General features: G+C 36.4%; 2 protein-coding genes across 2 annotated transcripts; one reads left to right on the top strand and one right to left on the bottom strand.

Moving 5' to 3' along the window:
* Positions 1-625: 625 nt before the first annotated feature.
* LOC127813680 (vacuolar protein sorting-associated protein 32 homolog 2-like) lies at positions 626-12012 on the bottom strand. Its single transcript, XM_052354783.1, has 8 exons — positions 11845-12012; positions 11644-11736; positions 7972-8071; positions 7370-7455; positions 7175-7266; positions 5140-5254; positions 4848-5046; positions 626-1118 (listed from the first exon to the last, which is right to left on the bottom strand). The coding sequence occupies exons 2-7, from the start codon at positions 11713-11715 to the stop codon at positions 4852-4854; spliced, it is 660 nt and encodes a 219-aa protein (XP_052210743.1). The 5' UTR covers positions 11716-11736; positions 11845-12012; the 3' UTR covers positions 626-1118; positions 4848-4851.
* A 1564-nt stretch (positions 12013-13576) lies between these two features.
* LOC127812969 (clathrin interactor EPSIN 1) lies at positions 13577-25630 on the top strand. The gene is made up of 11 exons (XM_052353590.1): positions 13577-13788; positions 13865-13916; positions 15791-15870; positions 15959-16037; positions 16167-16250; positions 16370-16515; positions 16601-16864; positions 17597-17754; positions 21557-21750; positions 24076-24460; positions 25056-25630. The coding sequence occupies exons 1-11, from the start codon at positions 13748-13750 to the stop codon at positions 25256-25258; spliced, it is 1686 nt and encodes a 561-aa protein (XP_052209550.1). The 5' UTR covers positions 13577-13747; the 3' UTR covers positions 25259-25630.
* Positions 25631-26283: the final 653 nt, after the last annotated feature.

Here is a 26283-nt window from a genome sequence, read left to right as displayed (position 1 = left end):
GATGGGGCCTCAACATGGCTTCCCAATCTAAGTTCCAGTCACTCCATCCCATAAATATAAAGTTGAAATAACATTGCCCCACGGGTTGCCCCAACAGTAAGCTGGGGAGATGGACTAGTATGGGTAACTAGGTTCGAATCCTCCCCCAATGCAATTGCTGATGGATCAGACCTGGGTTAAACTCCTCATCACAAAAAGAGGTACTGTGGCAAGGCGTCCACCCGCAAGGGGACGTCATCCCAAAGTTGAAATTACATTAACTGTCATTGTCATTATTCATTTTACGTCTTCATGTATATATTATCTGTCATCAATTTCAATTCCCTTTTTTTATATAAAAGGACCTTTTCGCCACCTTTCGTGATCTTTCGCATATATATAAGCTAACAGATTCCTAATACAGATTCCTAATAGAAGACCAAAATGGTCCTTCCAGATGAATAAGGAGATTTAATGTCATAATTTATGCATGAAAGGAGAAATGCTACTGTTAGATAAAGGCGGTTAGTGTAAATTTTCCTAAATATAATCCCCAAAATAAAGGCAGACTACTCATTATCCTGTTTTCTCAAACTAAACTAACCATCCAAGCCAATCCGTCTGATTCTTTCATTACTAGACAGAATCACAGCTAAAAACAGATTTAGTATAACAATCATTTAACTGTCACAAAGTGAAACAAAAAAAATAATTTGCTCAGTTGACAATGGAGCAGGGAAAGAAAGTAAATTTTGATATCTCACAGCAGCCAATGCAAATATCAACTGTAAACTGATATCAGATTCTATGTTCTCCTCCCCTTCTAAACACCATCAACGTGAAAAAGAAAAACTCACGGTCAACTTAAATGCTCAATCAGGAATTTCTGCAGTTTCGAGAATTTCAGTTTCCAGTTCAAAGGATGTTTGGAAATGGAAAATAACAATAATTTAAAACCAGGGGGCGGCGGGAATATTCCGCATTCAAGATGAAGATAGCTTACTTGACTTTATCTGTACAATGATTTTTTGCTCAGCAAGTAAACTAAATTAGGCCACGGGCAGTGCAGACACAAAGCAATCAACCTTCATCTTTACAACACATCCAATCTTTACACAATTCCTCTTCTTACTTGATAACTGCAAAAACAGCGAATATAACAGAACATAACATTGTGAACATAAACCAAAATTACCATTAATGTAATATGATATTTTGGAAGGTAAATGACCCATGCCATCCTTGAGGTATGCCAAAAATGCAGGCAGTCTCCAATTTGAAATGTGACATTAAGCATCTCTTCATTCAAAACTATAGAAAACCGTGTACAAGAAATATAAACAGTTAGGCAGTTAGGAAAAATATAGAGGTAGTTTCATTAATTATACAGTTATTTGTAATATATAGTTAATTTTTTTTTGTGTGTAACTGTCTCCGTATGAGCAGTTACCATTTCTAATATAAATGTGTCAAATTAAGAAATTTTATAGTCCAAGCTTCTACATGGTATCAGAGCGGTGAGATGGATAGTTCAGAGGGGTAGACAGAGAGAGAGAACGATGAAGATGGTGAAGTTCTTTCTCGAGAGAAAAAACATTGCTATTGTCGGCCACTGCCCATCTCCATCATCTTTAGTCATCTCCTTCATCTTTGTCTACCATCATTGCAACCACAGCCGAAACCAAACAAGACAGTGATCGTCCTCCAAGGCTAATTTGTCGGCCGAAATGCCTTCATCATGTGGTCATTCAATGACAGCACTCGCAGTTGCCCCTACAATCACTGCATTGTCGTTGGCCTCACCAAATACCCCAAGAAGGTGATTCGCAAGGACTTAGCCAAGAAGACCGCCAAGAAGTCTCACGTCAAGGTGTTCATCAAACTCGTCAATACCAATAAAATAAATCTACTATTAGTGAAGACACAAGAAGTTGGAGTAAATGTCATCCTCCATAAGATGGCACAAGAGATTTGGGATGTCACAAAGGAGAAGTATTCCAACCTTGAAGACACAGGAAGTCAGAGTAAATGTCATCCTCAACAAGATGGCATAAGAGATCTAGGATGCCACAAAGGAGAAGTATTCTGACCTTGAAGACACATTAAGTCGAAGTAAATTTCATCATCTACAAGATGGCACAAGAAGTTTAAGATGCCGCAAAGGAGACATATTCTGACACTAAAGACACAACAAAGGCGTTGTCAAGTAGATCTCTCAGTCACCTAACATGTTAGTCATCTAACTAGATATTGGCAACAACTCAACATGTTCAACATGACCTAAATAGACAGGTGTCAGAACTCAATTCTGACAAAGGAAATTCTCTTGCAATTCAGTGGGAATTGAGGGTTCGAATGAGAGAATGGAAGAATGAAGGGAGAGAATTAAGAGACAGATTGAGAGAAATTTGGACGGAAAACAAAATCAATTCTTTTCCATTCATATGGTCGCAGGACTTCGTTTATATATCAAGCCTTGGCACCACATTTGAATTACAATCACCATTTGAATTATTCTCTAACTACCTTTTGATCTTATTACAATAATACCATTCTCTAACTACCTCTTGATTTTATTATAAGAATACCCTCCTCCACTCTCACCTTAATGTTTCCAACTACGGGACCATGACAACAGACACTTTATAAAGAGAAAAATTGAAGGTGGACAAGGATCTATTGAAAACTTAGTTTGAAGATATGAAAATCCAAGATGGGTTTTCTTAATATTTACCACCCAGCTTGAGGGGGTGTGTAGAAAACCATGTACAAGAAATATAAGCAATTAGGTAGTTAGGAAAAATATAGAGGCAGTTTCATTAATTATGCAGTTATTTATAATATAAAGTTAGACATTATTTTTTTTTCTGTGTGTAATTGTCTACATATGAGCAATTATCATTTGTAATAGAAATATGTCTCAAATCCAAATAATAGGTAAGGAGTTTTACGGTCTAAACTTCTACAAAAACTCTTATAACAAATAACTCCCTACCATTAGAACCCTGCTAGTCAACTAGTAGGAACAATTTTTGTCAAAATCTATAAATTTTTTCATTTTCCAATCTATCCTTCTAGATGATTGGCAAGGCAAAATCCATGCCAGCTAATGGGATTAAGACTTGATGTTTAGGTGTTCCCAAGTCAAAATTCTTATCAACAGCCAAGCACTTCCTCTGACCAAAATTCAGCCATCTAATTCCCAGTCATCACCACCCCCTCAACCGAAAAACCCTCACCATCGTTGGCCATTATTCAAGGCAGTTTAGACCTTAATTCTCATGTTTATTGCTGTGTATTCCTATGTGTGTGTGTGTATATATATTTTTTGCTGAGAGTTTCCCTATGTATATTTGCATAAATATGTTGAAATAAATAAACATGGAGAGAATTGTGTCAATTATTAGTCACTGAGTGCTCTTTCACTACTAAAAACATAACAGGAATTGATAATGAGCCAATTCTATATTTTCCACGCATCCATTTTTGTTGTATAACCCCTGTTCAATTTTGGGGAGGATTCTTGAAAGAGTCTATTTGAGTCAAAAACAGAGAAATTCAGTTCATTAATTTGTGTGGTGTTAGTTCTATAAAAAGAGATTGAAGGATGAGTTGTTTGCCAGATGATCAATGCTGAAATCACTGAGTGCTCCTCTTTTCATCTCTAGTTAAAATCCAAGACAGGTTATTCTAATCCATCTCTAGTTAAAATATCTTTTTACTTTACATGCCAACACACTTGCAAATATATAGAGAGAAAGGGGTTAAGGGGGGATATGCTGTTTTTTATTAGATGGGGAAAAGGAGGGGAGGAGGTTGTCACTGCCCTTGCTGTATTTCCAATTTTTTCTTTACACTTTTTTGTTGACTTGTTTATTCTTTGTTAATCTTTGGATTAAAAAAATGATTTTACATTGTTTATTGGATTAATAAAAATAGGTAAACAAATGATTTCATTTTGTTGGTAATTTAATATCATTTTATTTGTTTTCTTTATTTTTATTGACCTATTTTTTATTTTTGTTGACATTTACTTATTTTCAACCTTATGATACAGAGACAAATATTCTAGAATCAAAACACGTTTTTAAAAGTAATGGCCCTTATGTGCAAAGTAGTATTTAACATTCACATCTAATTTTGTCAACTGAGAAACTCTTACAGGAGAGGTAAGTGTAATTTTTTGAAAATCAAGGATCAGCACCTATATTTTGGACGTAACTAAAGGATGCTGTGTAGAATTTATCATATTTTAAATGATAGATTAGTTATAAGCGACTTGCCAACCAATACTGCCCCGAGAACATACTAATAATTGCTATGAGGGATCACTATAGTCCTACTTAACTTGATGACTGAAGCAGAGGTGTAAAACAACCATCGTTTTTTGCATGGAAAAAACAGTACATTAACAAAAGATAGCATGATATTCCACTACTGTATTAGATGACAATCCAATTGTTACATACATTCTAAAATGTAATTACGTCAACATAAACAGTGGAAGAGAAGCCGAAGTGGTAAATCTACTCTGATAATGTATTAACCGATAGAATGCTTAAAAAAGAAGGTTGACTTCATTTTTTATCCCATTATATGCCAAAATGAACTTGATCAAATACAAAAAAGGTGTCCACACTATAACTGTCACACAATGCTAGGATAACAAGAATGGAGCATAATAAAGTAATCATTCTTTATCCTTTTTATGAAATGACTCCCTCCTGTAAATGAGGGGTCATAGTAAGTGCTGAATGCAAACAACTGAATCAGCACGGACAAGAAGTAGATCAGAAGTACGATGCTCCAAGTCTCATGAAAATTTGACACATTAAGCAAAAAAAGAAACATCAGAATCGGTATCTAACCTCCTTAAAGTGCCATTTCTGCCTGTAATGCAGCAAGCTCATCTTCTTCGGCTGTGTTCTTCTTCTGAGGAGTTGGACGGGCAGGTACCCTTCCAGCTGGAACTTGCATGGGCACAATGGGAGCAGTTGTGGCAGGCTGGAGAAGTTGTTCCTCCAACTCAGCTCCTTCCAGTTCTTCAAGTTCAGCTTCTAATTCGTCCTGCAACAGAGAAGTGTGAAACTACATCTTTAACAAAAGAAAGGCAATTAATGAAAAATATATACTTCCTCAAAGGAGTTGTAAGATGCATACTTCATCAAAGTCAGCTGCAGCACCAATAGGAGTTGATAATGCCTCCTGGATTTGTTTCATGTTCTCAGTTTGCTCATTAATCTCATCCATTGTTTTGTCCACATCATCAATATTCCTGCATTGTAAGTTTGTATCAGATATAATATAGGTCAGGAAATTTATAATATACATAGGAAATATGTAGATCACTATATATATATATATATCTCCATCTCTGCAGAAATATAAAAAGATCTCTCACCATCATCCATATAGGGGAAATTGGACATATTGGAACGGCAAATGCTTAATCTTAAACCAGCAACTACCACATTGCTAGAATGCTATATTATGTATGCTTAACATAAAAAACTTGTTACATGTGCTAAGGCCTTGCAACAAGGAATACTGTGAATAGTCGGCATTAACTAATTTTAATTATTACAGAAGAACATATTTAGGCTTTCGCGATAAGATATCTCAGTTTTCCCCATGGCTACCTATGGTAAAAGGCCTGTAAACACAACTCATTGATCCCAAAAATGAAAATATTAAGCTTGTATGCAAAAACAGTGTTGCCTAACCATGCCATCTTTTTCCAAATTTGCCTAAATATGAACTATAACCAGTTTCATACTCCATGCCATACTTCCTATTAGATTCATATTTGTTAGTAATAAGGCAATGGTGACTTAATACTGAAATGGGTAAAATACAGAAAAAAAAAAAAAAAACACCCAGGTTTCTGAAAAGTACAGGAGTAAAGTCCACCCTCCTAATAATGCACTGACCCTCCCTGTGAGGCTATCAATTGATCAGAATTTACATAGGCTTGGGTTCCATAGTTAAATAGGATCAATTACACCAACACTACCAAAACAACCCTCCCCCTTCCGCCCCCCCCCCCCCCAAAAAAAAAAAAAGAAAGAAAGGGCTTCGTATAAATCCAAGGATCCTAACTACAACAACAATGATCACAGAACCTTTAGGACACTAACTATGACAACAATCCCAATTGGTGGGGTCAGCCCAAGAATACCAACTATTTGTCCAGAAATTTTACAGGATGTTGGTGTAATTTACCATAATTAAAAACTTGATATCTATCAAAAGGGACCTATTCTTCTATGAAATTTTTTCCTCTTGTAGTTTTATTGAAACAGTCAACAAATTTGCTTGATTTCCTATGTGAGGGTAATGTGGTGTTTGTCAAGCAATATACAAACACTTTAAGGACTCTTCAATTTTTAATCTTCTATTTTCCTTTTTATGATTTTGGAAATGAAAACAGGAAAAATCATTTGACTGTTTTTGTTTTCAATTTTTTTAAAAAAATTCAGAGAAAACAACAAAAAAAGGTGTTTCCACATTTTCCAGCAAGGAGAAAAGGGAAGGAAAAAGTCAAGAATCGGAATCAAAACTGGAAACAAACCAAAATTATCAAATAAAATGTAAAATTTTCATTTTGAAATGAAAATTGGAAACAGAAAACTGGAATCTCATTCAAACGCCCCTAAACAATCAGAAGATGCACTAAGACAAAACCAGCTAATAATGACATCAGTTATTAATTAGGTCCATAAATTCTTCTAAACTATTTTTTTTTCCCTTAGTTGCATGATAAAGTGTGATTGCTTCCTTCATATATTATTACCATACTTTTTTTCTTTGGAAAACTTGAATAAAGTTTTTTGCGTGATTTACAAATTCAAATTGTACTTGGTATGTTACATTTCATTAAGAACATAATTGTCTTTCATCCCACCCAGGCTATTTTTGTCTGAAAAATTATCTTATACACATAACAAGGTATTTTTGTTTTATTTTACAATATTAGTGATGTACAATCTTCTGCTAGGTCATTAACGTCCTGTTACCACAAGGCATGGTCTTGCATATTCCCAACCAAAGCAAAAGGCATAAGTATCATTTTTTAAGACAAGAAGATGTATCTCTGTGTTTTTCAGAAACCAATGTGGGTGCGTGTGGATTTCATACCCATAAAATTTACTTAAGAGCAAAAAAATAGCTACAAAAATACCAAGCTGCAACTTACGTTGCCTTCTGCATGGCTTTCATTGCAGCAGCTCCAGTTCTTAGAGCATCAACAGTCTCTGTAGTAGCTTTTGCACCTTCGAGCAAGATCATCTGATATAACAACCAAAAAATCATTATTAATAGACAGAGTTCCTAATTACCTAAAACAAACATATTGCATGAATTGATTTGAATATAAATACTGCAACAGCACTTGATCGTGAATGCGCAATTGGAAGTTGCCCAGCTGTTCAATTTGCTGTTCGTAGAGTCTCTTCCTTTTTAGACATTGTATTGCCGCTGCACAAATGGCAACAAGGTGCAAAAATTTAATAGGAAAGCAGTCAAACAGCATGGTAAGTGGATTAATGTGTATTCTAGTATTTAAATCCAGAAGAAGGAAAAAAAAATAGTTTGGTTTCCAGTACTCTTTTGGTTATTGATCTATTATGAACAAGCCAAACATTATAAGTTCTGATGAGGAAGCATGATGTAACCATTAAGTGCAGTCTATGCGTGTTGACAAGATATAATGATTGCTCAAAAAGTCACAGGGATTAGCAACAAGAAAATTAGAGAAAATATTAAATCAGAAGCAGAAGGGTTTCCTTCCAGTAAATCCTATGTTAAAATAAAATTAAGTGACAAAAATTCAATGCTCCTAATAAGAATGCAGAGAAGTTCCACAACCTCATAGAAAGAACAAACAACATAAATCTCATACACTAAATGCTGAAGAAAATATCAGACAGCATCCACCTTCATGAAATAGTAATCATAATAGTGATAAAATACTTTTAACAGTTTCAATGGTACCTCTTTTGTTCTTTGCTCGGGTGAATTCCTTGGCCTTTTCAACCTCTGCAGCAGCCTTCTTCAGTAGTACTTTTTCTTTTTTCTCCAGCATTTCAAGTGTCTACGAGGAGTACCATAGAAAATTCTAAGAAATCTACATGCAACAGAGATGATTGCTAGCATTCTATGGCATGAAAAGTAAATTTACACTTTCATGATTCATAAGAAGCATCATGTATTAAGCTTGCATTGCAAAGAGTGAACAAGTAAGGATTCACCTAACACTTGCATATTTCCCATGGTAGTTTTTGAGAAATATTATCAAAACACCATTCACTATACTGCAAGTGTAACAAAGTAAATTCACATTCCACATTATTCTATTATCCAAACTTCATACCATGGTTGCTTGTATTGGGGAAACTTATTGTTGCTAAGGCTCATATTATGTTTTCATAGGACAATACTAACAGACTTAAAAGTGATATGTAGGTGCCAAAATTCAGCCAAAGGTATTTAATGAGCAAAAATATCAATACTATGTGGCATGTATAACTTGTCTTTCCTTCCTAGAATATAGGAAGCAAAAGAGAGAGAGAGAGATTTCTTTAATGACTATAATAGCTATGATTCTATTAAGACTCTATGAATATGATAGGATACTGATTATCGAAAGGAACTACAAGCTGGAAATTAACAAAATGAAAAGAAAACTGGGCATTCGAGAGGCCCTTAACTTTCCCAAGAACTCAATACCAAAATCTTCTCTCTCTACCAATATCTTCACCCTCTACATATATCCCTCTCTCCTCCTCAACCGCATTCTGTTACGCACACTTGCTGGGTTGTTACACAACTCAGCAATTTCCCCACTCTATCCTTTACGCACATGGCTGATTGTTATGCCAGCCAGCCAATTTACCACCCTACCACAGCCTCTTGGACCTTCTTTGATAAGTCCAATGAACCGGGACCTATCATTAGTCCCCCCCAACTTTCACCTTGTCCTCAAGGTGAAAAAAAATGGAAATTGTTGCTGGATCAAAAGGTAAGGCTCCCAAGTAGCTTCCCATGGGAGTAGCCCCTTCCATTGCATGAGCACCTCTAGCACATACGTTGGGGGTAGAGACCGCTTGTACGCCAGCCCCCCAATCCTTTCCTCCACCTCCATAGATAACTTTCATGCCCAAATTCCCATCAATATTAAAGATCTTTGGGTTTATACCATTGGGCTCCACAACAGAATGCAAAATGAGCCCTCGACTTCTAGAAAGATGCTGCCCTTCCACCATCATGACCTGCTTGGATGAGGCACCCACCCCCTCATGATGGTGAGAATACATGGGGGGCCCTCCATTATCAACCAACCCCCTGTACAATTTCTAAGAAACATGGCTAAGAATCAAACCATCTTCCCAGACAACATGGACTGTTGATGGCGCCCCCTTCCTTGGCAAGATGCTCTCCTTGGTTGTCACCGGATCGGCTGTCTGTGGCCTTTTAAATGGACCGATTGTCGGCTGCCCTTCTGCCTCGCCGTGGAACTCCCCAACACCATCGTCGTCGGCAGCCACTCTGCCTTGTGACACCCTGTTCTGCTCAACCGCCAACCCCCCTTCAATATGCAACTCGTCCGACTTCTCCCCCGCGCCTTCTTGCATGGACCCTAAGTGATTCCTTAGCATCCCCATCAACTCTTCCCAGCTTCTCACTCTTCGTCTCTGTTGCTCGCACTGGACCCATGAAAGTGCAGCACCCTCCAAACACAGTGTTGCTGTGTCCATCTTCTCCTTGACCGCCAACCCATTCACCGCAACTCCCAACTCCTCACCTGTCGCCTTAAGCTCCCCTCAACTCCTCAACCGTCGCCTTTGCTGCTCCCACTGGAACCCAGCAAGAGAAACTCCTTCGAAGCCGAAAGCAACAGAGTCTAACTTCTCCGCATCCGACAACTGAATCATGGAAAAGTATCGCTCGGCCCGAAACACCCAACCGTCCGGGTTGTCTTCTTCAATCATCGGCATCTCTAGGCGTCGGCCCCTTCCTTCCGACCTCCCATAGACGTCGTACTCACCGCCAACTTCCTTGTGCCGATTTCCCAGCTCCGGCGTGGCTTTCTCAGTGAGGGACGACCCCATCGGTAAGTGCTCGCCAAACTGTTTCGCCTTCCTCTCTTTCTCCTGGTCTTCCTGTCTTTCCTTGTTCTTCCTCTCCCATTCCTGCTCTTCCCACCTCGTTCTCATCCAAGCGAACCGTTCCAACAAGCTCGCTACCTTCTTCCCCACCGATTGAACCACACCCCTCATGGCATCAAGTTCCCGTTGCATGCCTTCCATCCTCCCTTCCAATTTTCCTACTCAGTCCGTCAAGTTCACCATTAGGATCGATGATGCTCTGATACCAATTGATAGGATACTGATTATCGAAAGGAACTACAAACTGAAAATTAACAAAATGAAAAGAAAATTGGGCATTCGAGAGGCCCTTAACTCTCCTAAGAACTCAATACCAAAATCTTCTTTCTCTACCAATATCTTCACCCTCTACATATATCCCTCTCTCCTCCTCAACCGCATTCTGTTACGCACACTTGCTGGGTTGTTTCCCACTCTACCCCTTATGCACATGGCTGGCTGTTATGCTAGCGAGCCAATTTACCACCCTACCCCAGCCTCTTGGACCTTCTTTGATAAGTCCAATGAACGAGACCTATCAAAATAGTGATAGAAGGATCTACACGGCTCTTAATTTGAATCAGTAATCCCTGCAAAGATGTCAAAGACTTGCAGAGGAAATAGTTCAAGTTTTGTTTTGTGCCTAGCAAGATATAGATACTTAACAGCTTGGGTTAATAGCATTGCCTTCGGAATGTTCTTTATAAAGCCTAACACTACAAAAAACAGCAGACAAAACAAGCTCAGTCGGACTGAAAAAAAAGTACATAATAACTGTAAAAATTAGTAAGCACTTAATGGCTTTATATTCTTTTTCTTTTTCTTTTTCTTTTTCTTTTTGGATAAGTAAATCAATTGGATTCTATATTAATCTGCAGTCTTCAGATCAATTTCTCAGTTATCGATGTTATGCAGGCTATAAAAACATTTGAAAGGGCCTAGCACTCCTAAAAAAATTCATCTATTTCACTCCAGATCAATTTTTCAGTTAAACTATCAAACGGCAATGCAATACAATCTGGCTTAGTATATTTATGACTCTCAACAATAAGAATTAACCCTGCCCCTGCAAAGCCAAATAACAATGGAACCCATTCAGGATTCAGCAATGAGGTAAGATCCATACCAAAGCAACCAAAGTCATGAAATTGCCAATATGCTGTAAAAGTACATCCATATTGATACAAATAATCTGTCATTCACTACCTGAACCATCAAGCATCTGTATATGATGCGGGGTGTCAGGGATGAAAATCTACCAAGCAGCTTGAAAACTACTTGAAAATAAATGCAATTATACTAGGGGAAGGGATGAATTTAAATGACTCATGGACAGAGGAAACTCATAACTGCACACATATAACACAGGAAGTTCGAGTTCCAAAAGAATCCACAGATTTTGCAGTTCTCTACCAAAGAAGATACAAAACTAAACAAATTAAAAGTCACGAATGAAGAATAACATCCTAATTATACAGTACAATCTGTATAGTTAAAATCATATTAATCGTAACTATACCTCGTTTAATTTCTCCAAAGTCGCTAGCGCATTGGTTTCTTGCTTCGGCTTTCCAAAAATTCGCGTAAACATGGTTGATTGAACTCCAACGATCTGCTCAACCAAATCAAATTATGTAAAACACGTCAATCTTTCCAATAAAAGCACGTTTACACATATTCAAACGTCGATTGTCTAAGACGCGGAAGATCAAAAACTGACCTATGAATTGGAACGAAAAATCGCGGGGGAAGAGATCGACGAGAGAATCAATTTGGACTTGGAGATTGTGATGAGGAAGGAAGCCTTAAATAAACTAAAATTTGGAGTAGAAGGAGGGGTCTCTCTCTCTCTCTCTTACTCCCACTTGGAGATTGTTTGTGCAGAGATAGTGGTTAACAGTAGGTGACTTAAGTTTTTGTGACAGACCAATCATAGCTGAAGTTGGCATTAGCCGACCAACCGCAGTGCCACGACATAATATTGGCATCGTCAAAGATATAAACTATTCAACTAAATTTATTTGCTTATGGTTAGGGAAAGGGTACGATGCGCGGAGGGATTTAATACGTGGCCGATGCTGACGTGGCACAACCATATCTCAAATCCGGATGAACGGATTCTCCTATTTGTTCTTGTATTCATATTTTCATTTTTTTTAATTTAAATAAATTTATATTTATAACTTAAATAATTGTACAATAATTTAGCAACAAGAGATTCAAAATTAAAGCAACCAAGCAAAAAAATAACAAGTGTAGTATTTTAAATTTTAAGTAATAGAAAATATTAAATTAATTCGTCGATAACTAAGGTAAAAAGTAATAGGACCTTATGTATATATTTTATTTTTTTAAATATATTTGATTTTAATTTTTTAATATATTAATTAGATATATAATTTATTAAAATAATATATATATAATTATATTAAGTATGGTATAAATAAAAATCTCTATTTTCGTCACGTTATTTATATTTAATAAGTATTTTAAATACATTACCTTTCACATTTCAAAGAGTATTTTTTGATATCTAAAAACTTCTTATTAATGTAAAATTTAAATAAATTAAAAAAAACTATTTACTTATAATCCAAATAAAAAATATTCATTATCTTCTTGGTTGATTTTGATATTAATCATCCATTATAACAATCTTTATACTATGTTTGGGATGAAAGTGTGAAAGTAATTTCTAAATAAGTTATCATATTTAATAATATAGAATTAAATTAAAATTTCTAAATTTATGTTTAAAATAAATTAATAATTAAAATTCATTTGTTATAGAAACAACATGTTTATGAATTGTTTCGTCTTTGATCATAGTCTTTAAATATTTTAAAAATTAAAAATATTTATATTTTAAGAAGTTACAAGAACTTTGAAAATTAAAAATATTTATAATTTTTGAAAATTACACATTTTTTATATAATAAAAATGTTTATTTTTCTTTATTTTTTATTAAAATAAACCCAACATTCAACAACCACTCAAAATGCATATATAGTATTAAATGTTATTACTTTGAGAAAATTGATTTACATCCTTAAACTTTGATTTTTTTAGTTTAAGTATTTTAAATTTTATAATTTATTTAATTAATTATAAAAATTTTAAAATTAATCATACGACCTCTTTAAATAGATAAAACTTTTGTGACTAACTTAGAAATGCCTTGAATAATTTTTAAAAAAATAAAAATTGATTAAATAAATTTTAAAATTGAAGAAATATCAACGACAAATAAGCAACCTTAAGGCATTTGGTTAATTTACCTATAATATTATCAAATATGTTAAGTAATTTTACATTGAATCTGGGTAGAAAACGTCAAGTTTTGAAACTATGAGCGAATTTATGCATTTCGCGTTAAACAGAGAGGCAAAGTGTAATTCCTCAAAATACCAAACCATCCTCGTTTTCGGTAGATCTTAGCCATCGGATTATGAGTCCAATACAGCACCCAACCCCCCTCCCCCCTCCACCTGCCGGTTTTCGGTTCGAATCCATCCAGTCGAACGGTGCTTCAAATATTCTCTCTGGATCTAATCAAGAATTGTACCAAAATTGATTCACACATCTCCGATCTGTGATTCGCGTTTCTTTTCCAGATCTAACCATGGATTTCATGAAAGTCATCGATCAAACGGTCCGCGAAATGTGAGCTTCGCACTCTCTCTACAACTTGCTATTGATTTCCCGTGGCTTTGCATTTACGTGTTTTTTGGTATTGCAGAAAGAGGGAGGTGAATTTGAAGGTCTTGAAAGTTCCCGAGATCGAGCAGAAGGTAAAAGCAGAACCTAATTTGCCATTTCAATTCTCGAATCCTTTTGTAATTCCGTTTCAGAAATATGAACGAGATTATCTAGGTATGTAGAAATATACGTGTATTGTTTATTCTTGGGTATGCTGCATGGGGCGTAATTTGGGTTTTGTATGAGCGTTCAATCTTTTCGAAGTCTTTGAATTTAATTGGTCCTATGTTAGATGTCACCAGGTTTATATTGCTGACCAATCGATTCCACTTATTTGAGGATGCTCATTCAATTCTGACGAATTGCCTCAATAACTGGCCACTTTTCATTTTGAATTTATTTTTTGTTTGTATGAGAAACTTCTTTCATTTATAATTTTGAGAAAAATAATGATGTAACAGTGATATATACTCTCTGCAAATATTACAATACTCTTCAAATATTATTTATGTAGTTGTAGGGGAAATTTGGTAACAAATGAGAAAAAAAGAAAAGAAGATGAATGAATTCTTTTGCATTTAAACAAAAGGGATTTGAATGATAGCTCTTTTTTATGACGTGCCTGTAAGCAGGATATATGGCTTTCAACTTGGGCTCTCACATATATATATATATATATATATTGTATAAAAGCGTGTATTGCAGCAAGATTAAAAGGAGTGGCTTTGGTGGAGTGTTAAGAGAAAATGTTGAGCTAATCTGTCATCATGGAACTGTAGCATTGATTGCATAGGTTTATTCCTTTTCTCATGACTTCAACTTATTTGTAGGCTGCACAAGTTGGATATCAGCAGTCAACTCTTTTATTCATGTCTTGTCTACATGGGGCGATCATGTTTGATGACACCCTCTTTCACAAACACCTGATTTTCCAGAGTCTGATACTATATCTGTCTAAATGTTAAACCCTGAATATTTTACATCTGATGTCTTTTTGGATTGTTAACACGTAACTACTTGTTGCAAATAAGGATACGGTTGGATAGAACATTCTTATTTCCGCTCCTATCTATTTTCAGAGTCACGATCCTATAATTTCTAGCCTTTCTTGGATATCCGGTAAAAGAAAGTATGTAGTCAGAATAGTTGCAATGGAAAATTACATGAAGTTTCAAACTATTGAGAACCAATAATTCATGCAAAGAATGCATATTGGTAGAACAACAAAGCTTCTTCAAACAGCTGCAGTCTTATAGAATAGAGGTGTATTGTTACATTTTCTGCCATATTTGCATTTATGTTTCACAAGATTTCCTTGAATGACGTTGAACTTCTACAAGGTTCTTGACTTTTTGGTTAGTTAACACCTCCTCCTTCAGTAAATGATATTGAACTCCATAAGGTTCTTGGTTAGTTCACATATTCTCCTTTGATAATTGTACAGCCTGAAGTTTTCTTAAACACATTTCTTTAATTATTTTTCCCTTGACCATTAAAGATATATGGAAAAACCTATTATGTTAGAAATACAGATGCTGATGTGAAGCAGTTTATATTTTTCCTTTTCTGATTTACAGCTACAGTCTTTACTTTCCATACAGCATCTGAAGTACTGAAATGGAACTACTAGAAATGGATTTATGTTTCACACATATCAGTTACTGCCCCCACCCTCCGGTGCTACCGCCGTGAAAAAGAAGGAAAATTCATGTCAACTTTTAGTATTCTGATGTAAATTGTGTCTTAGCTACTCAAATAAATTCTGCCTCCTCCCCAAATTCATTTTATGGGTGAATCACTATAAGTGTGTGTCCATGTTGAAGTGTTTTCAGTTTCTAGGACTAGTCTATGGGGTAAAATTATGAAGTTTTGTATTGCGGATTGCAACTGTTATGTGGTAAAAGACTTCAATTTTTTTTTTTTTTTTCAATATTGCCACTTTTATGACTTACCTCCATTGCTACAGGTGCTGGATGCAACAGACGATGAACCTTGGGGTCCTCATGGTTCTGCTTTGGCAGAGATAGCACAGGCCACCAAAAAATTGTAATTTCAATTTTTTTGTTATTTTCATTTTCTTGAAATTATCAGTATGATATTTCTCACATAACTGAACTGTTGAGAGACCTTCCAGCTCTGAATGTCAGATGGTGATGAATGTTCTGTGGACAAGATTAAGTGAAACTGGACGGAACTGGCGCTATGTCTACAAGGTGGTACTTTTGCTATTTCATGTAATTTATCCTTTATGGTGTGATAATTTAAAAATAAGCTTCTGCACTTCTAATTTTATTGGCCTGTATAGTTTCTGGATTCTTGTTCTGAAATCATTTCTATACCAGGCATTGGCTGTTATAGAGTATTTGGTGGCTAATGGATCTGAACGTGCAGTTGATGACATAATAGAACACACATATCAAATTTCAGTATGTGCTCTTTCTTCTCCCGGTGTATTTCTAATCCTGTTCACTATGCTGATTGAAGGATATTAGAATTTCATCATATGTTCTACTTACTGTTCTTTTTTTCCTGAAAATTTGTGAAGTCACTGGCAGGTTTTGAGTATGTTGAGCCAAGTGGGAAGGACTTGGGGATCAATGTCAGAAAGAAGGCTGAAAGTATTGCGGCTCTACTGAATGATAAAGATAAGATACAAGAAGCTAGAAACAAAGCTGCTGCGAACCGTGATAAGTAAGCATGCATTTTGATCTCAAACTATGCTTTTACTTGATTGTCCCTGAATATTGGCAATTCTGTTTCATGTCACTGTTTTTAGGTATTTTGGACTTTCATCTACTGGAGTAACATATAAGTCAGGTTCAGCGTCATTTACTAGTAGCAGCAGTAGCTTTCAGAGTAGCGATCACTATGGAGGTTTTAGTGGTAGAAAAGACAGTGACGCGTATAAAGATAATTACCAGGACAGGGATCAATTTAGTGAAGAAAAATTTGGCCAGAGTTCTTATACCAAGTCACATGGAGTGACTACCAGTGACAAGCAAGGCAACACCTCGAAGTTGGGATCCATACACTATGGCAGGTTTGTATATCAATAAATTTGCTTCTGTTAGTTTGCAAAGAGATTGCAGATTTTCTTGTGAAATCTATCATGCTTGTAGCATGAGTATAGAAGGTTGTGTTAAAATTCCAACCTATTTTGGTGGTTGGGCACAAGATGCTGCAGTCTCCACCCTAATTTGGAAACAACACCATGTATTTCATAAAACATCGGAAAATGAAATTTTGTAGATACTAAAAAAGTGAATTGCTTATGCTAGTTAGGAGAAAGATATCTAAAGTCCTCTTGTGGCTGCATGCTTCATATTGAGAGATCGGCTGTATGTTGCACTGTTCCTTTGTTATAAAAGAGAATTATGTCTGTTATCTTTTGTTTTGTAGTCAAATTCTTATTTGCCCCTTTTAATTATAGCATGACTTCTAACGAATAATACTGTCCTACTATTTTGATTGGGACAAGTGAAGTGATATTCACCAGTTTGGCAGAGGGAGAAAATTTACAGAAGTTGCTTCAATAGGTGTCACATTCAATGTATTAGCCTTGGATTATAGAACTTGGTAGTTGTGTGAGGATGGAACTCTGTGATTGACGAATACCGAGATAATCTTATTATTTGATATTACCTGATCAGATTAGTCAAACCTATAAGTAATGAAATCAGTGTTTTATTGAAGGTTATGTATTGGCAGAAGCAGATATGCCTCCTCTACAAGTTCATTCTTGTTAATAATCTTGATAATTTTTGTTCTCCAGCAAGGGTCAAGGTACTTCAGCATTTGGTGCATCAAGGCCCACAACAGCACCTGGCGATTCGAAGCATGGTTCAGTTCCTGAACAAAGCTCAAGTTTACCATCAAATGGTTATGATGATGACTTTGATGATTTTGATCCCCGGGGAACTTCCACTACCAGTAAGTATTTGTAAATAGTACCCGTTGATTTATTTCTCTTTATCTAACTCATAGATGAAAAAAGAAAGAAGCCTTGTGCTGCATGCATTTCAATTGTTGTACAATATTTCCTTAGTGCATGTTTCACCTATAATCAGGGTGTTGTTTCATGATCTTGTTGGTAAAACATGGAACCACATTCATCAGACTTGAGAAAGGTGCTGCTGACATATTGACTGAAAATTTTGAATTTATCAATGAAGATTCTACTCTTGAATTCAAAAATTAATCTTTTTTCTCATTTGGAAGGCTAGAGATTTGGTAAAAAACAAAGTGGGAGGCACTACTATATTATATATTTTGGTGTACTTTAACACATTTTTTGCAGGGCTCCCCATGTTGTTGAAATCAATGCAAAGTTTATATCTGATGGTTTTGTTGTTATTTTACTTCATCTGCTCAGCTTTAATTCTACGTAAATCAACTTGTATGGAGGTTTACATTTATAATGGAACCTACTTGTTGCCTGACAAAATAGAAGCTTCTAATTGATTCTCTCATCAAAGCTCACTTCCACCTGAGTTTTATGCTTATGGCACTTTTGCTTATTCATAAACAAAAGAAACAAGGACATCTAGAAGAAAATTTACATGTCTATGCTGGAAACTGACACGTGTGGCATTTCTTAAAATGTGCCCAGACACATCTCCATTTGTCATTTTTGTCTTTTTAAAGTTTTCTATGACACTTTATAGGTATCTGCCCATTGCTTCAATACACGTGTCATGACCCCAAGGACATTAGTTGTAATTGTTTCCTGTTTGCACTTCCTTAGTTTGTAGTTACTTGAGTTGGTTAGTGTGTTAATTAATTAGTTGGTTACTTGAGTTGGTTAGTGTGTTAGTTAATTAGTTGGTTAATAATTGAATGGTTGTAAACAACCTATAAATAGGTTGTAGGTTAGAGAAGAAGGGCTATCAATGAATTGAATGAACATTATATTTTTCTCTCTCTTTGTCCCAACCATTCCCTTCTCTTCTCAATTTCCCCCTCTTTCTGTTCTGTTTCCTTCCTCTATTCTATCCTATCTTCTGCAATTTCTTCCAAAATCCCATTCTAAACCCTAGTAAATTCTAGGGTCGTGACAAGTGGTATTAGCTGATGATTCTCGGCTGTGAGTTCGAGAAGTTTCAATAGTTGTTTTGATCTGATTTTGAAGGAATCAAAGTCAGATTCTGAGCAGAGCAATTTGATCATTGGAAACAAATTCTAAGAGTGATTCTCAACTTGATAGGCGATCGTTTTCAATCCAATTATAAAGGAATCAAAGACCAATCCTAACGCAGAGAGAGAGCAAAACCAGTTCTCAACCTGAAATTGAAGGTGTACAGAGCCAATTAAGTCCGAATCCCATTGGAATTCTTAAAAGCCGATCAAGAAGTTGTTTCAGAGGCAAATTTGCAAGGATTTGAATTGATAAGATGGATACATGAATTGCAAATACTTGGGATAGTATTGACAGGAAATTGAAAGATCTATCAAATAAGTTTGATGAATGTTTGATTAAGTCTATCAAGAAGAATCAGGTTGGAGACGAGAGTTACAACGAGGAGTTCAACAAACTAAAACAGGAGACTCAGTTATGGAATATTTGGTCAAGTTTGAGAAACTAAAAGCGCAGGCGCTCCATTCCCATCCAACCTTAAATGAGTCTTATTTTGTATCGAGTTTCATTAATGGTCTTGACAATACACTAAGGATTATGGCGAAAATGTTCTGTCATGCGATGATACAAGAAGCAGCCGAGAGGGCTAGGATGCAAGAGTGGGCGCTAGAAGCCATTTACAGAAAGTATGGATTGCCGCCTAAAAGTTATCTTAAGAGCAGTCGACAGAATGGAAGTAATTCTCTGGCTATTCCCAGGTTGTAGCAAGAAGTTGATGGATTTTCCATAATTGATCAGGAAATTCAAGAACTAAAAGATAATATGATTGAGGAGATATCTATGGAAGATGAGGAAGTAAAAATTGCTGTGAAATCGAGAATGGATATGATCACAACAACTATGGATTTTGAAGACTTCATGTCTGTTTTTCTTGAGGAAATAGGTACTCCTTCAATACTTGATAATACAGAGCTAATTTTTGAGGATCTATAGAATAGAGCCAAAGAGGAGGAAAAGGTAGTTCGAAAATGTCAATGTGTGGCAAAAGAATTTGTTGATCTTTTAGGCACTACCATGGAAGTCACAGCGGATGCTATTGTTGGATATTTCTTAGCCGCTGAAGATGCAAAAGAGTTGGTGCTGATTTTAGAGCCTCTTTCATTCATCAGATAAAGCCAAGAAGGAGAAAGAAAAAATAGGCCAAAGCAAGTAAGAGAAAAGAACAAGAAAAGGCGAAGAAGAAATCAGATTGTGAAGGCTAGAATTGGATGAAGAACAGGGTCAGCAGCTGCAAGTTCTTGGGGACAAGAACTCTTTCAAGGAGAGAGGAAATGTCATGACCCCAAGGGCATTAATTATAACTGTTTCCTGTTTGTATTTCCCTTAGTTTGTAGTTACTTGAGTTGGTTAGTGTGTTAGTTAATTAGTTGGTTACTTGAGATGGTTAGTGTGTTAGTTAGTTAGCTGGTTACTTGAGTTGGTTAGTGTGTTAGTTAATTAGTTGGTTGATAATTGAATGGTTGTAAACAGCCTATTAGAGAAGAAGGGCTATCGATGAATTGAATGAACATTTTGTTTTTCCCTCTTCTCTTTTCTCTCTCTCTCTTTGTCCCAACCATGCCCTTCTCTTCTCAATTTCCCCCTCTTTCTGTTCTATTTCCTTCCTCTATTCTGTCCTTTCTTCTTTAATTTCTTCCAAAATCCCATTCTAAACCCTAGTAAATCCTAGGGTCATGACAACATGAAATATATTGTGAACTTGAATAAAATAACTTTATACGCAGAGATGAAATAAGGGCAGTGTAAATTTGTCAATATTAAATATTAACAAACCCCCCCCCGCGCTTGCGTTATCCCAAAAACAAATAACTCCTGATTTAAACTTTCCAATTTTAGGATTTTCTAGAGGTCAAGAAGTTGATTCCGAGATGAATATTAGGACTTTATTCGTATCTTGTTGGCAGCATGTAACACATGGAAAATGATTTGTTGCCTAGATTTGTGTAATTAAATAAGTATTTATTTTTGAAAATAAAGAAATTAAATTATCATTTTGTGTATAGAAATATATTCTTTTGTTGTGTGAATTCCATGTTTTGTCTCGATTATTTTGGAAATGATCATGTTGGCATGTTCATGTAGTGTCCTATTTGTTTTTCTTGTACATCTCTCTCCCGCTCAGTCCACAAGTAATTTAATGATACTTGAGAATGAATTCCTTAGTGTTAAAATATGGACTTATGTGAAATGGAACACATTGATTATCCTTTTGTCTCATTGTAACTATGGAAATACCATCTTAACATGAAGCTCAATTAAAATTAGTAGTTATTTTCAAATTACTCAATTGGAAGAGAGAAATTTCTCTTGAATTGAAGTTGCTTCTCCAGAGGAGAATCCTTTTTGTGTCTCGACTTTGGATGATTATTGGTTATTAAAAAGTAAAGCTAGATGTTTCTACTAGCCAAATTCTTGTGTGAATTCTGTTTGCATAATTTCAAACTTGAAAGTAGAAACTTCTATACATTAAAGCTGCTGTCTTGGCTAAGTTTAAACTTGTGGCCACTAACAATCAAAATGCTTGTGATCAAATCTGATTGCTAGAGTTTGGACTACTCTTATGTGACACAAAACACTTTTATCCCTTCTGTTTAACAGAACCTGCAGCTGGGAATCCTATTGAAGTGGATCTGTTTGGAGAAAGTTTGGTTGGTGATCTCATGGATGCCCCATCCGCTCCCAAAGAAATATCTACCGTAAATATGAATTCATCAGAGGCTGATCTATTTGCTGATGCAGCTTTTGTATCAGCGCCAGCCAATGTAGAAGCAGGGGGAACTTCTGAGGCCAAGGTAAGAATCTTCTTGGGGGGGGGGGGGGTTGTCTTGATTCACTAAAAATGTGGTCCCTACAGAGTTCCTTCCTAGGAACCATGTTAGAAAAAATAACTTTTTCATTAATTTCAATTGCTTAAATAACCTGAAAACTTTTCCAGTTATATGATAACGTTTGCTGCATTTGTTGGATTAGTCATTCTGCATATTACTTGATCTCAAAAGTAACGCATAATCAAGATTAACAAAAACATTTACTCCCTTTCTTTTTTTGAGACCATGCTTTCATTTCCATTCTTTATCTTCCTGCTGATAATATTTCTTAACTCAACTCAACCTTATGGTTTAGAGCACGACCTAGCAAGAGTCTTTGAGAAAAGAATGAACACGCCCTGATTTTATTATACATTTCTGTTATCTGAAACTAACTGGCTAACTAACCACAGTTATTACTCAAGCCCTAAGGGTTGAAATTGTCTCAACTGTCAAACCCTAAAATCCCAAATAGCAGATAACCTGCAGAGCAGCTGGGTACACACACACACACCTTGGGCGTCCTATCTATTAAGGCCACATAAACCCTAGTCCCAGCCGCCCGTACTGAGAACCCTTTGATACTGGAACGAACACCTACATGGTCCTTGCCTCAGGTATATTGGTGACTTGCCGAAGTTGAGTTTCAAGTATGGAATTGGATGGACTGCAGTAGCCCCTTACTGGCTGCTTGCAGGCCCTGACCTTTTTTTTTGTTTTCTAAAAGCTGCAAAGCTTCAGTTCATCTGAGCAACGTATGTTGGCATCAATATCTTTGTTTAGAAGCTGCAAAGCCTCAGGCCCTGACCAATTCACTTGAGCCTCAACGAGGAACAAATCCCTGACCAGTTCACTAGACCTTAAGAAAGCCTTTAATTTCTGCCTATTCAGTTGACAGCCTAAGAAACCTGAGCTGTCCATGGTGAATTCTCTACTCATCATCCACTAAGTCCTAATTTAGGTCACTAATGCCCTTATTCTCCTTGATTATTCTGAGCTCAACCTCAGAGAATTAAGAGAATTGGCTGACTCTCCCTCAATTTCATTTTTGTTGACATTTCTTTCTCAGGTTGATTGCTGTGTGCAAAACAGCCACCTGATCCCATTCTAATCCATTTTAATTATGTAATTACAAGCTTAACCTGAAACCTATGCTCTGATAAAGACATTTAAACAGATTCTCCAAATAAAAACCTCAACTCAAGCAAAGTTACAGGCTCTCGACCTCAACAGCACCCCTCAGTCAGCTGTTGCAGCCTTTTGCTGCACAGCTTCCTGCTTTCTGAGCACTTCAGCTCAGGAGCAGACTGAATCTTTATGCCTACACTCTAGCCAAGGTTCTAAACCGAGGATAGGTTCTTAAGAAAAATCTCAATCCTTAAACCCAGTAATACCACAGCTGTTATCTCATTGCTCATGCTACAGACAGCCTGGCATGTAGCCTGACTGGAGACCTCTAACCAGCTAGATTTTTGTTTGTGTCCTGCATGCTACCTAGCATGATATGTCAATTCAGCAAGCAAACCCCCTTTTCCCAATCAATCTTTTATGCACAACATGGTGTGGCAACCAACATGCAGGCCATACCCTACAGCATGCACAATACGCCAATGCATTCAAGGGTATTACAGGGTGTTTTCTGAAACTAGGCTCCAGAATTGGAAAAAAACTGCTCTTTCTTTTCCATATGCGGATTTTACTCATATAAAGTTTGTTATTATTATTTTATCCGTTGCTGCTAGAACACCACAACATTTGTCCCACTGGGCTTAATACTCTCACTGCGAGCTGATCTTTTGATATCCTTTTTCTTTAATAAGGATGGTGTGGAGAAAAGCAATGAGCCATAAACGTAGAACTGCTTATTGGAACTGTATGACTGTTATCTCTAGAATAAAAAGTTAAGAAATAACATCTGCCTTAGAAAAGTGAAAGAATAAATGCCAAAGTTGTCACTATTAGAAGAATTTAAGGTCCTGTTAGTTGTAGAGAACATTTTCTAATTTTTCAACTACAATTTTCTATTGAATCTCCAATTAGAAAACAGAAAAGTCAATTTTCTAACTTTTTGAACTTTATACTATGTATTGGAAGACGAAAAATATATGTTTTCTAAATTTTCTGGAAATGAATGCTATTGGTTTTTGAAACATAAAATGTTAGGGCCTGTTTAGTTGTAAAATTGGAGTTGAAGAATTAGAAAATGTTCTCTACAACCAAACAAGCCCTAAGGTTTTGTTATTTTTACATCTGGAGCTAAAACCAGTTTGCTACAATAACTGTATTAATGTATTTTGACCATTCATGCAGACTATGGTTGATCTATTTGCTTCACAACCCGCATCCTCTCCTGCTGCTTCTTCAACAATTGACTTTTTCGCTGCTCCTGAACCAGTTGTGCAACCTGGGAAAATTGCTTCAATACCTGATCCGGTGAATGCTAATGTTGTTGATCCCTTTGCTGCAGTCCCACTGAACAATTTTGATGGGTCTGATCTTTTTGGTGCATTCACTTCTAATACTGATTTGACATCAAAAGAGGCCACACAGATCCCTGACAGCAGCCAAAATAACTTGAATGCAAAGTCTTCAGTGGAGTCTAAGCCTCCACCCAAGAAGGACACGTTCCAAGTAAAATCTGGAATTTGGGCTGATACTTTGAGCCGTGGACTCATTGATCTGAATATATCTGCTCGTAAGTTATTCCCTCTGAACTTCAGTAGTTTCCCTTTCTACAGATCTGTGCACGTGTTATTAAAACTGCAGGAGCTAATTAATGCTTTCCTGAGTTTTTGATGATACTAAGTGATTCCTGGCATGCTGCATCCAAAAGTATTCACTTGCAAATTAAATATGGTTGACTTTCTTCCAGTAGGGATCAACTGAAATCTGGGTTTTTAAGAGTCCACTAGATTGGTCGCATACAATTTCCCTTTTTGGACAAGTAAACAAAAATTATATGAAGTTGCCATGACATCAGCACCAGCTTATTAGTTGTTTCAACTGGTTGATCCACGATTTTAGACCAGTGACCTAGTGTCCAGTCTCCTAAGATTAAAACTTTCTCCTGGCCTGACAAACATATGATATGGACTTTTTTTTTTTCAATTTTTATTAGTATAAAAAAATTATTCAAATTTTGAAGCCATTGTGTTGCAACAGCAGATGTTATCTCCCTGTGCAGCGTTTTTTTTTTCTTCTTTCAAAATGAGTTATTCAGCGTGTGAGAGCAGGTGCTAGGCGTTTTTGTTGTTTTAATTGCCTTTTTCCAATCTAAATCCTACTTGCAGCCAAGAAGGTATCCCTTGCAGATGTCGGCGTTGTGGGTGGGCTGAGCTATGGATCGGATGAGAGGGAGAAGGCACCCTCAACTTCATTTTACATGGGCAGAGCCATGGGTGTAGGGTCTGGCCTTGGTAGGCCTGGAGTTTCACCATCAACTGGGACAGCAGCATCAAATGACTTTTTCTCAAACTTCGGCAACCAACAATAGCAACCTCTGGTGGCTTCAAAAAGTAATATTGCCCCATTTCCTGGTTTGATTTTCTCCTGGTATCTTTTGAGTGGCACAAAATTGGAAGGCCATTGAATATATTTAGGGTGTCTGTCCATGCATGCATCCTTTTGATGTGTTTGTTTGTCTGTCAGATGCGTATGTAATGTGGATGACAACCATTCTGAAAATTGTTAGCATATGTCCCCAGAGGACAATTGAGGTGTTTTCTGAACAACCAGCCTTCATATAAATCGCGCTCTCTCTCCATCTCCCTCTCAATTTTTCTTTTGTTTGTGTGTGTTTTTCTCCCTACTTTGGATTTGTTGATCATTTTCAACCGACCTTTGTAATGCATGTTTACATTTTTCATATTCCCCTGTTGTCACGATCTCTTATGTTTTCCTTCGGAGGCGACCTCGTTAAGGAACCAACAGAGACATGAAAATGTCGCATTTTGTACCTTAGTGCATGTGGTCAGTCGTATACCTTATTAGTTTCCTTAAACCAATGAGGAATCCGGCATGGCTCCATGATTCGAGCTTTTCAACCTCAGATAAAGGTACATGAACAACCATTTGATTCCCCTCAAAGTCTGCATTGAATGAATCCCTTCCAAACTAATGGACATAAACAAATGGCACACCCATCGACAAAATGGGCTGGAAAGCTTGTGTGCAGTAGGATGCCTCTGCATGCATAACTTCATGAAGTATTTATTTCCAATACAGTTAGTTGATTTCTCCGAATTTTACTCTTCGCAACTCCTACATTGGAAGAAGTAAGATTTTGTCTAATTAGACCACGAATTACTATAAATGTTTGAAAAACCTCTATTGCTATTTCGCGGGGCAATCTGCATCCATATAATGAATTTTGCTGTGTATTATTGTTTTTGTATATGAACTTGGCGTGATACTAAAAGGCCAAAAATAACACACAATCAATAGGTTCGGCAAAATAAATAAAAAATTCACCACAACGGGAATTAGGACATTTCTATTGAATTTACATACAAAACATTA

This window comes from Diospyros lotus, chromosome 11 (assembly GCF_014633365.1).
Source record: "Diospyros lotus cultivar Yz01 chromosome 11, ASM1463336v1, whole genome shotgun sequence".
Taxonomy (NCBI): domain Eukaryota; kingdom Viridiplantae; phylum Streptophyta; class Magnoliopsida; order Ericales; family Ebenaceae; genus Diospyros; species Diospyros lotus.
This window is presented reverse-complemented; position numbering and strand designations above follow the sequence as displayed.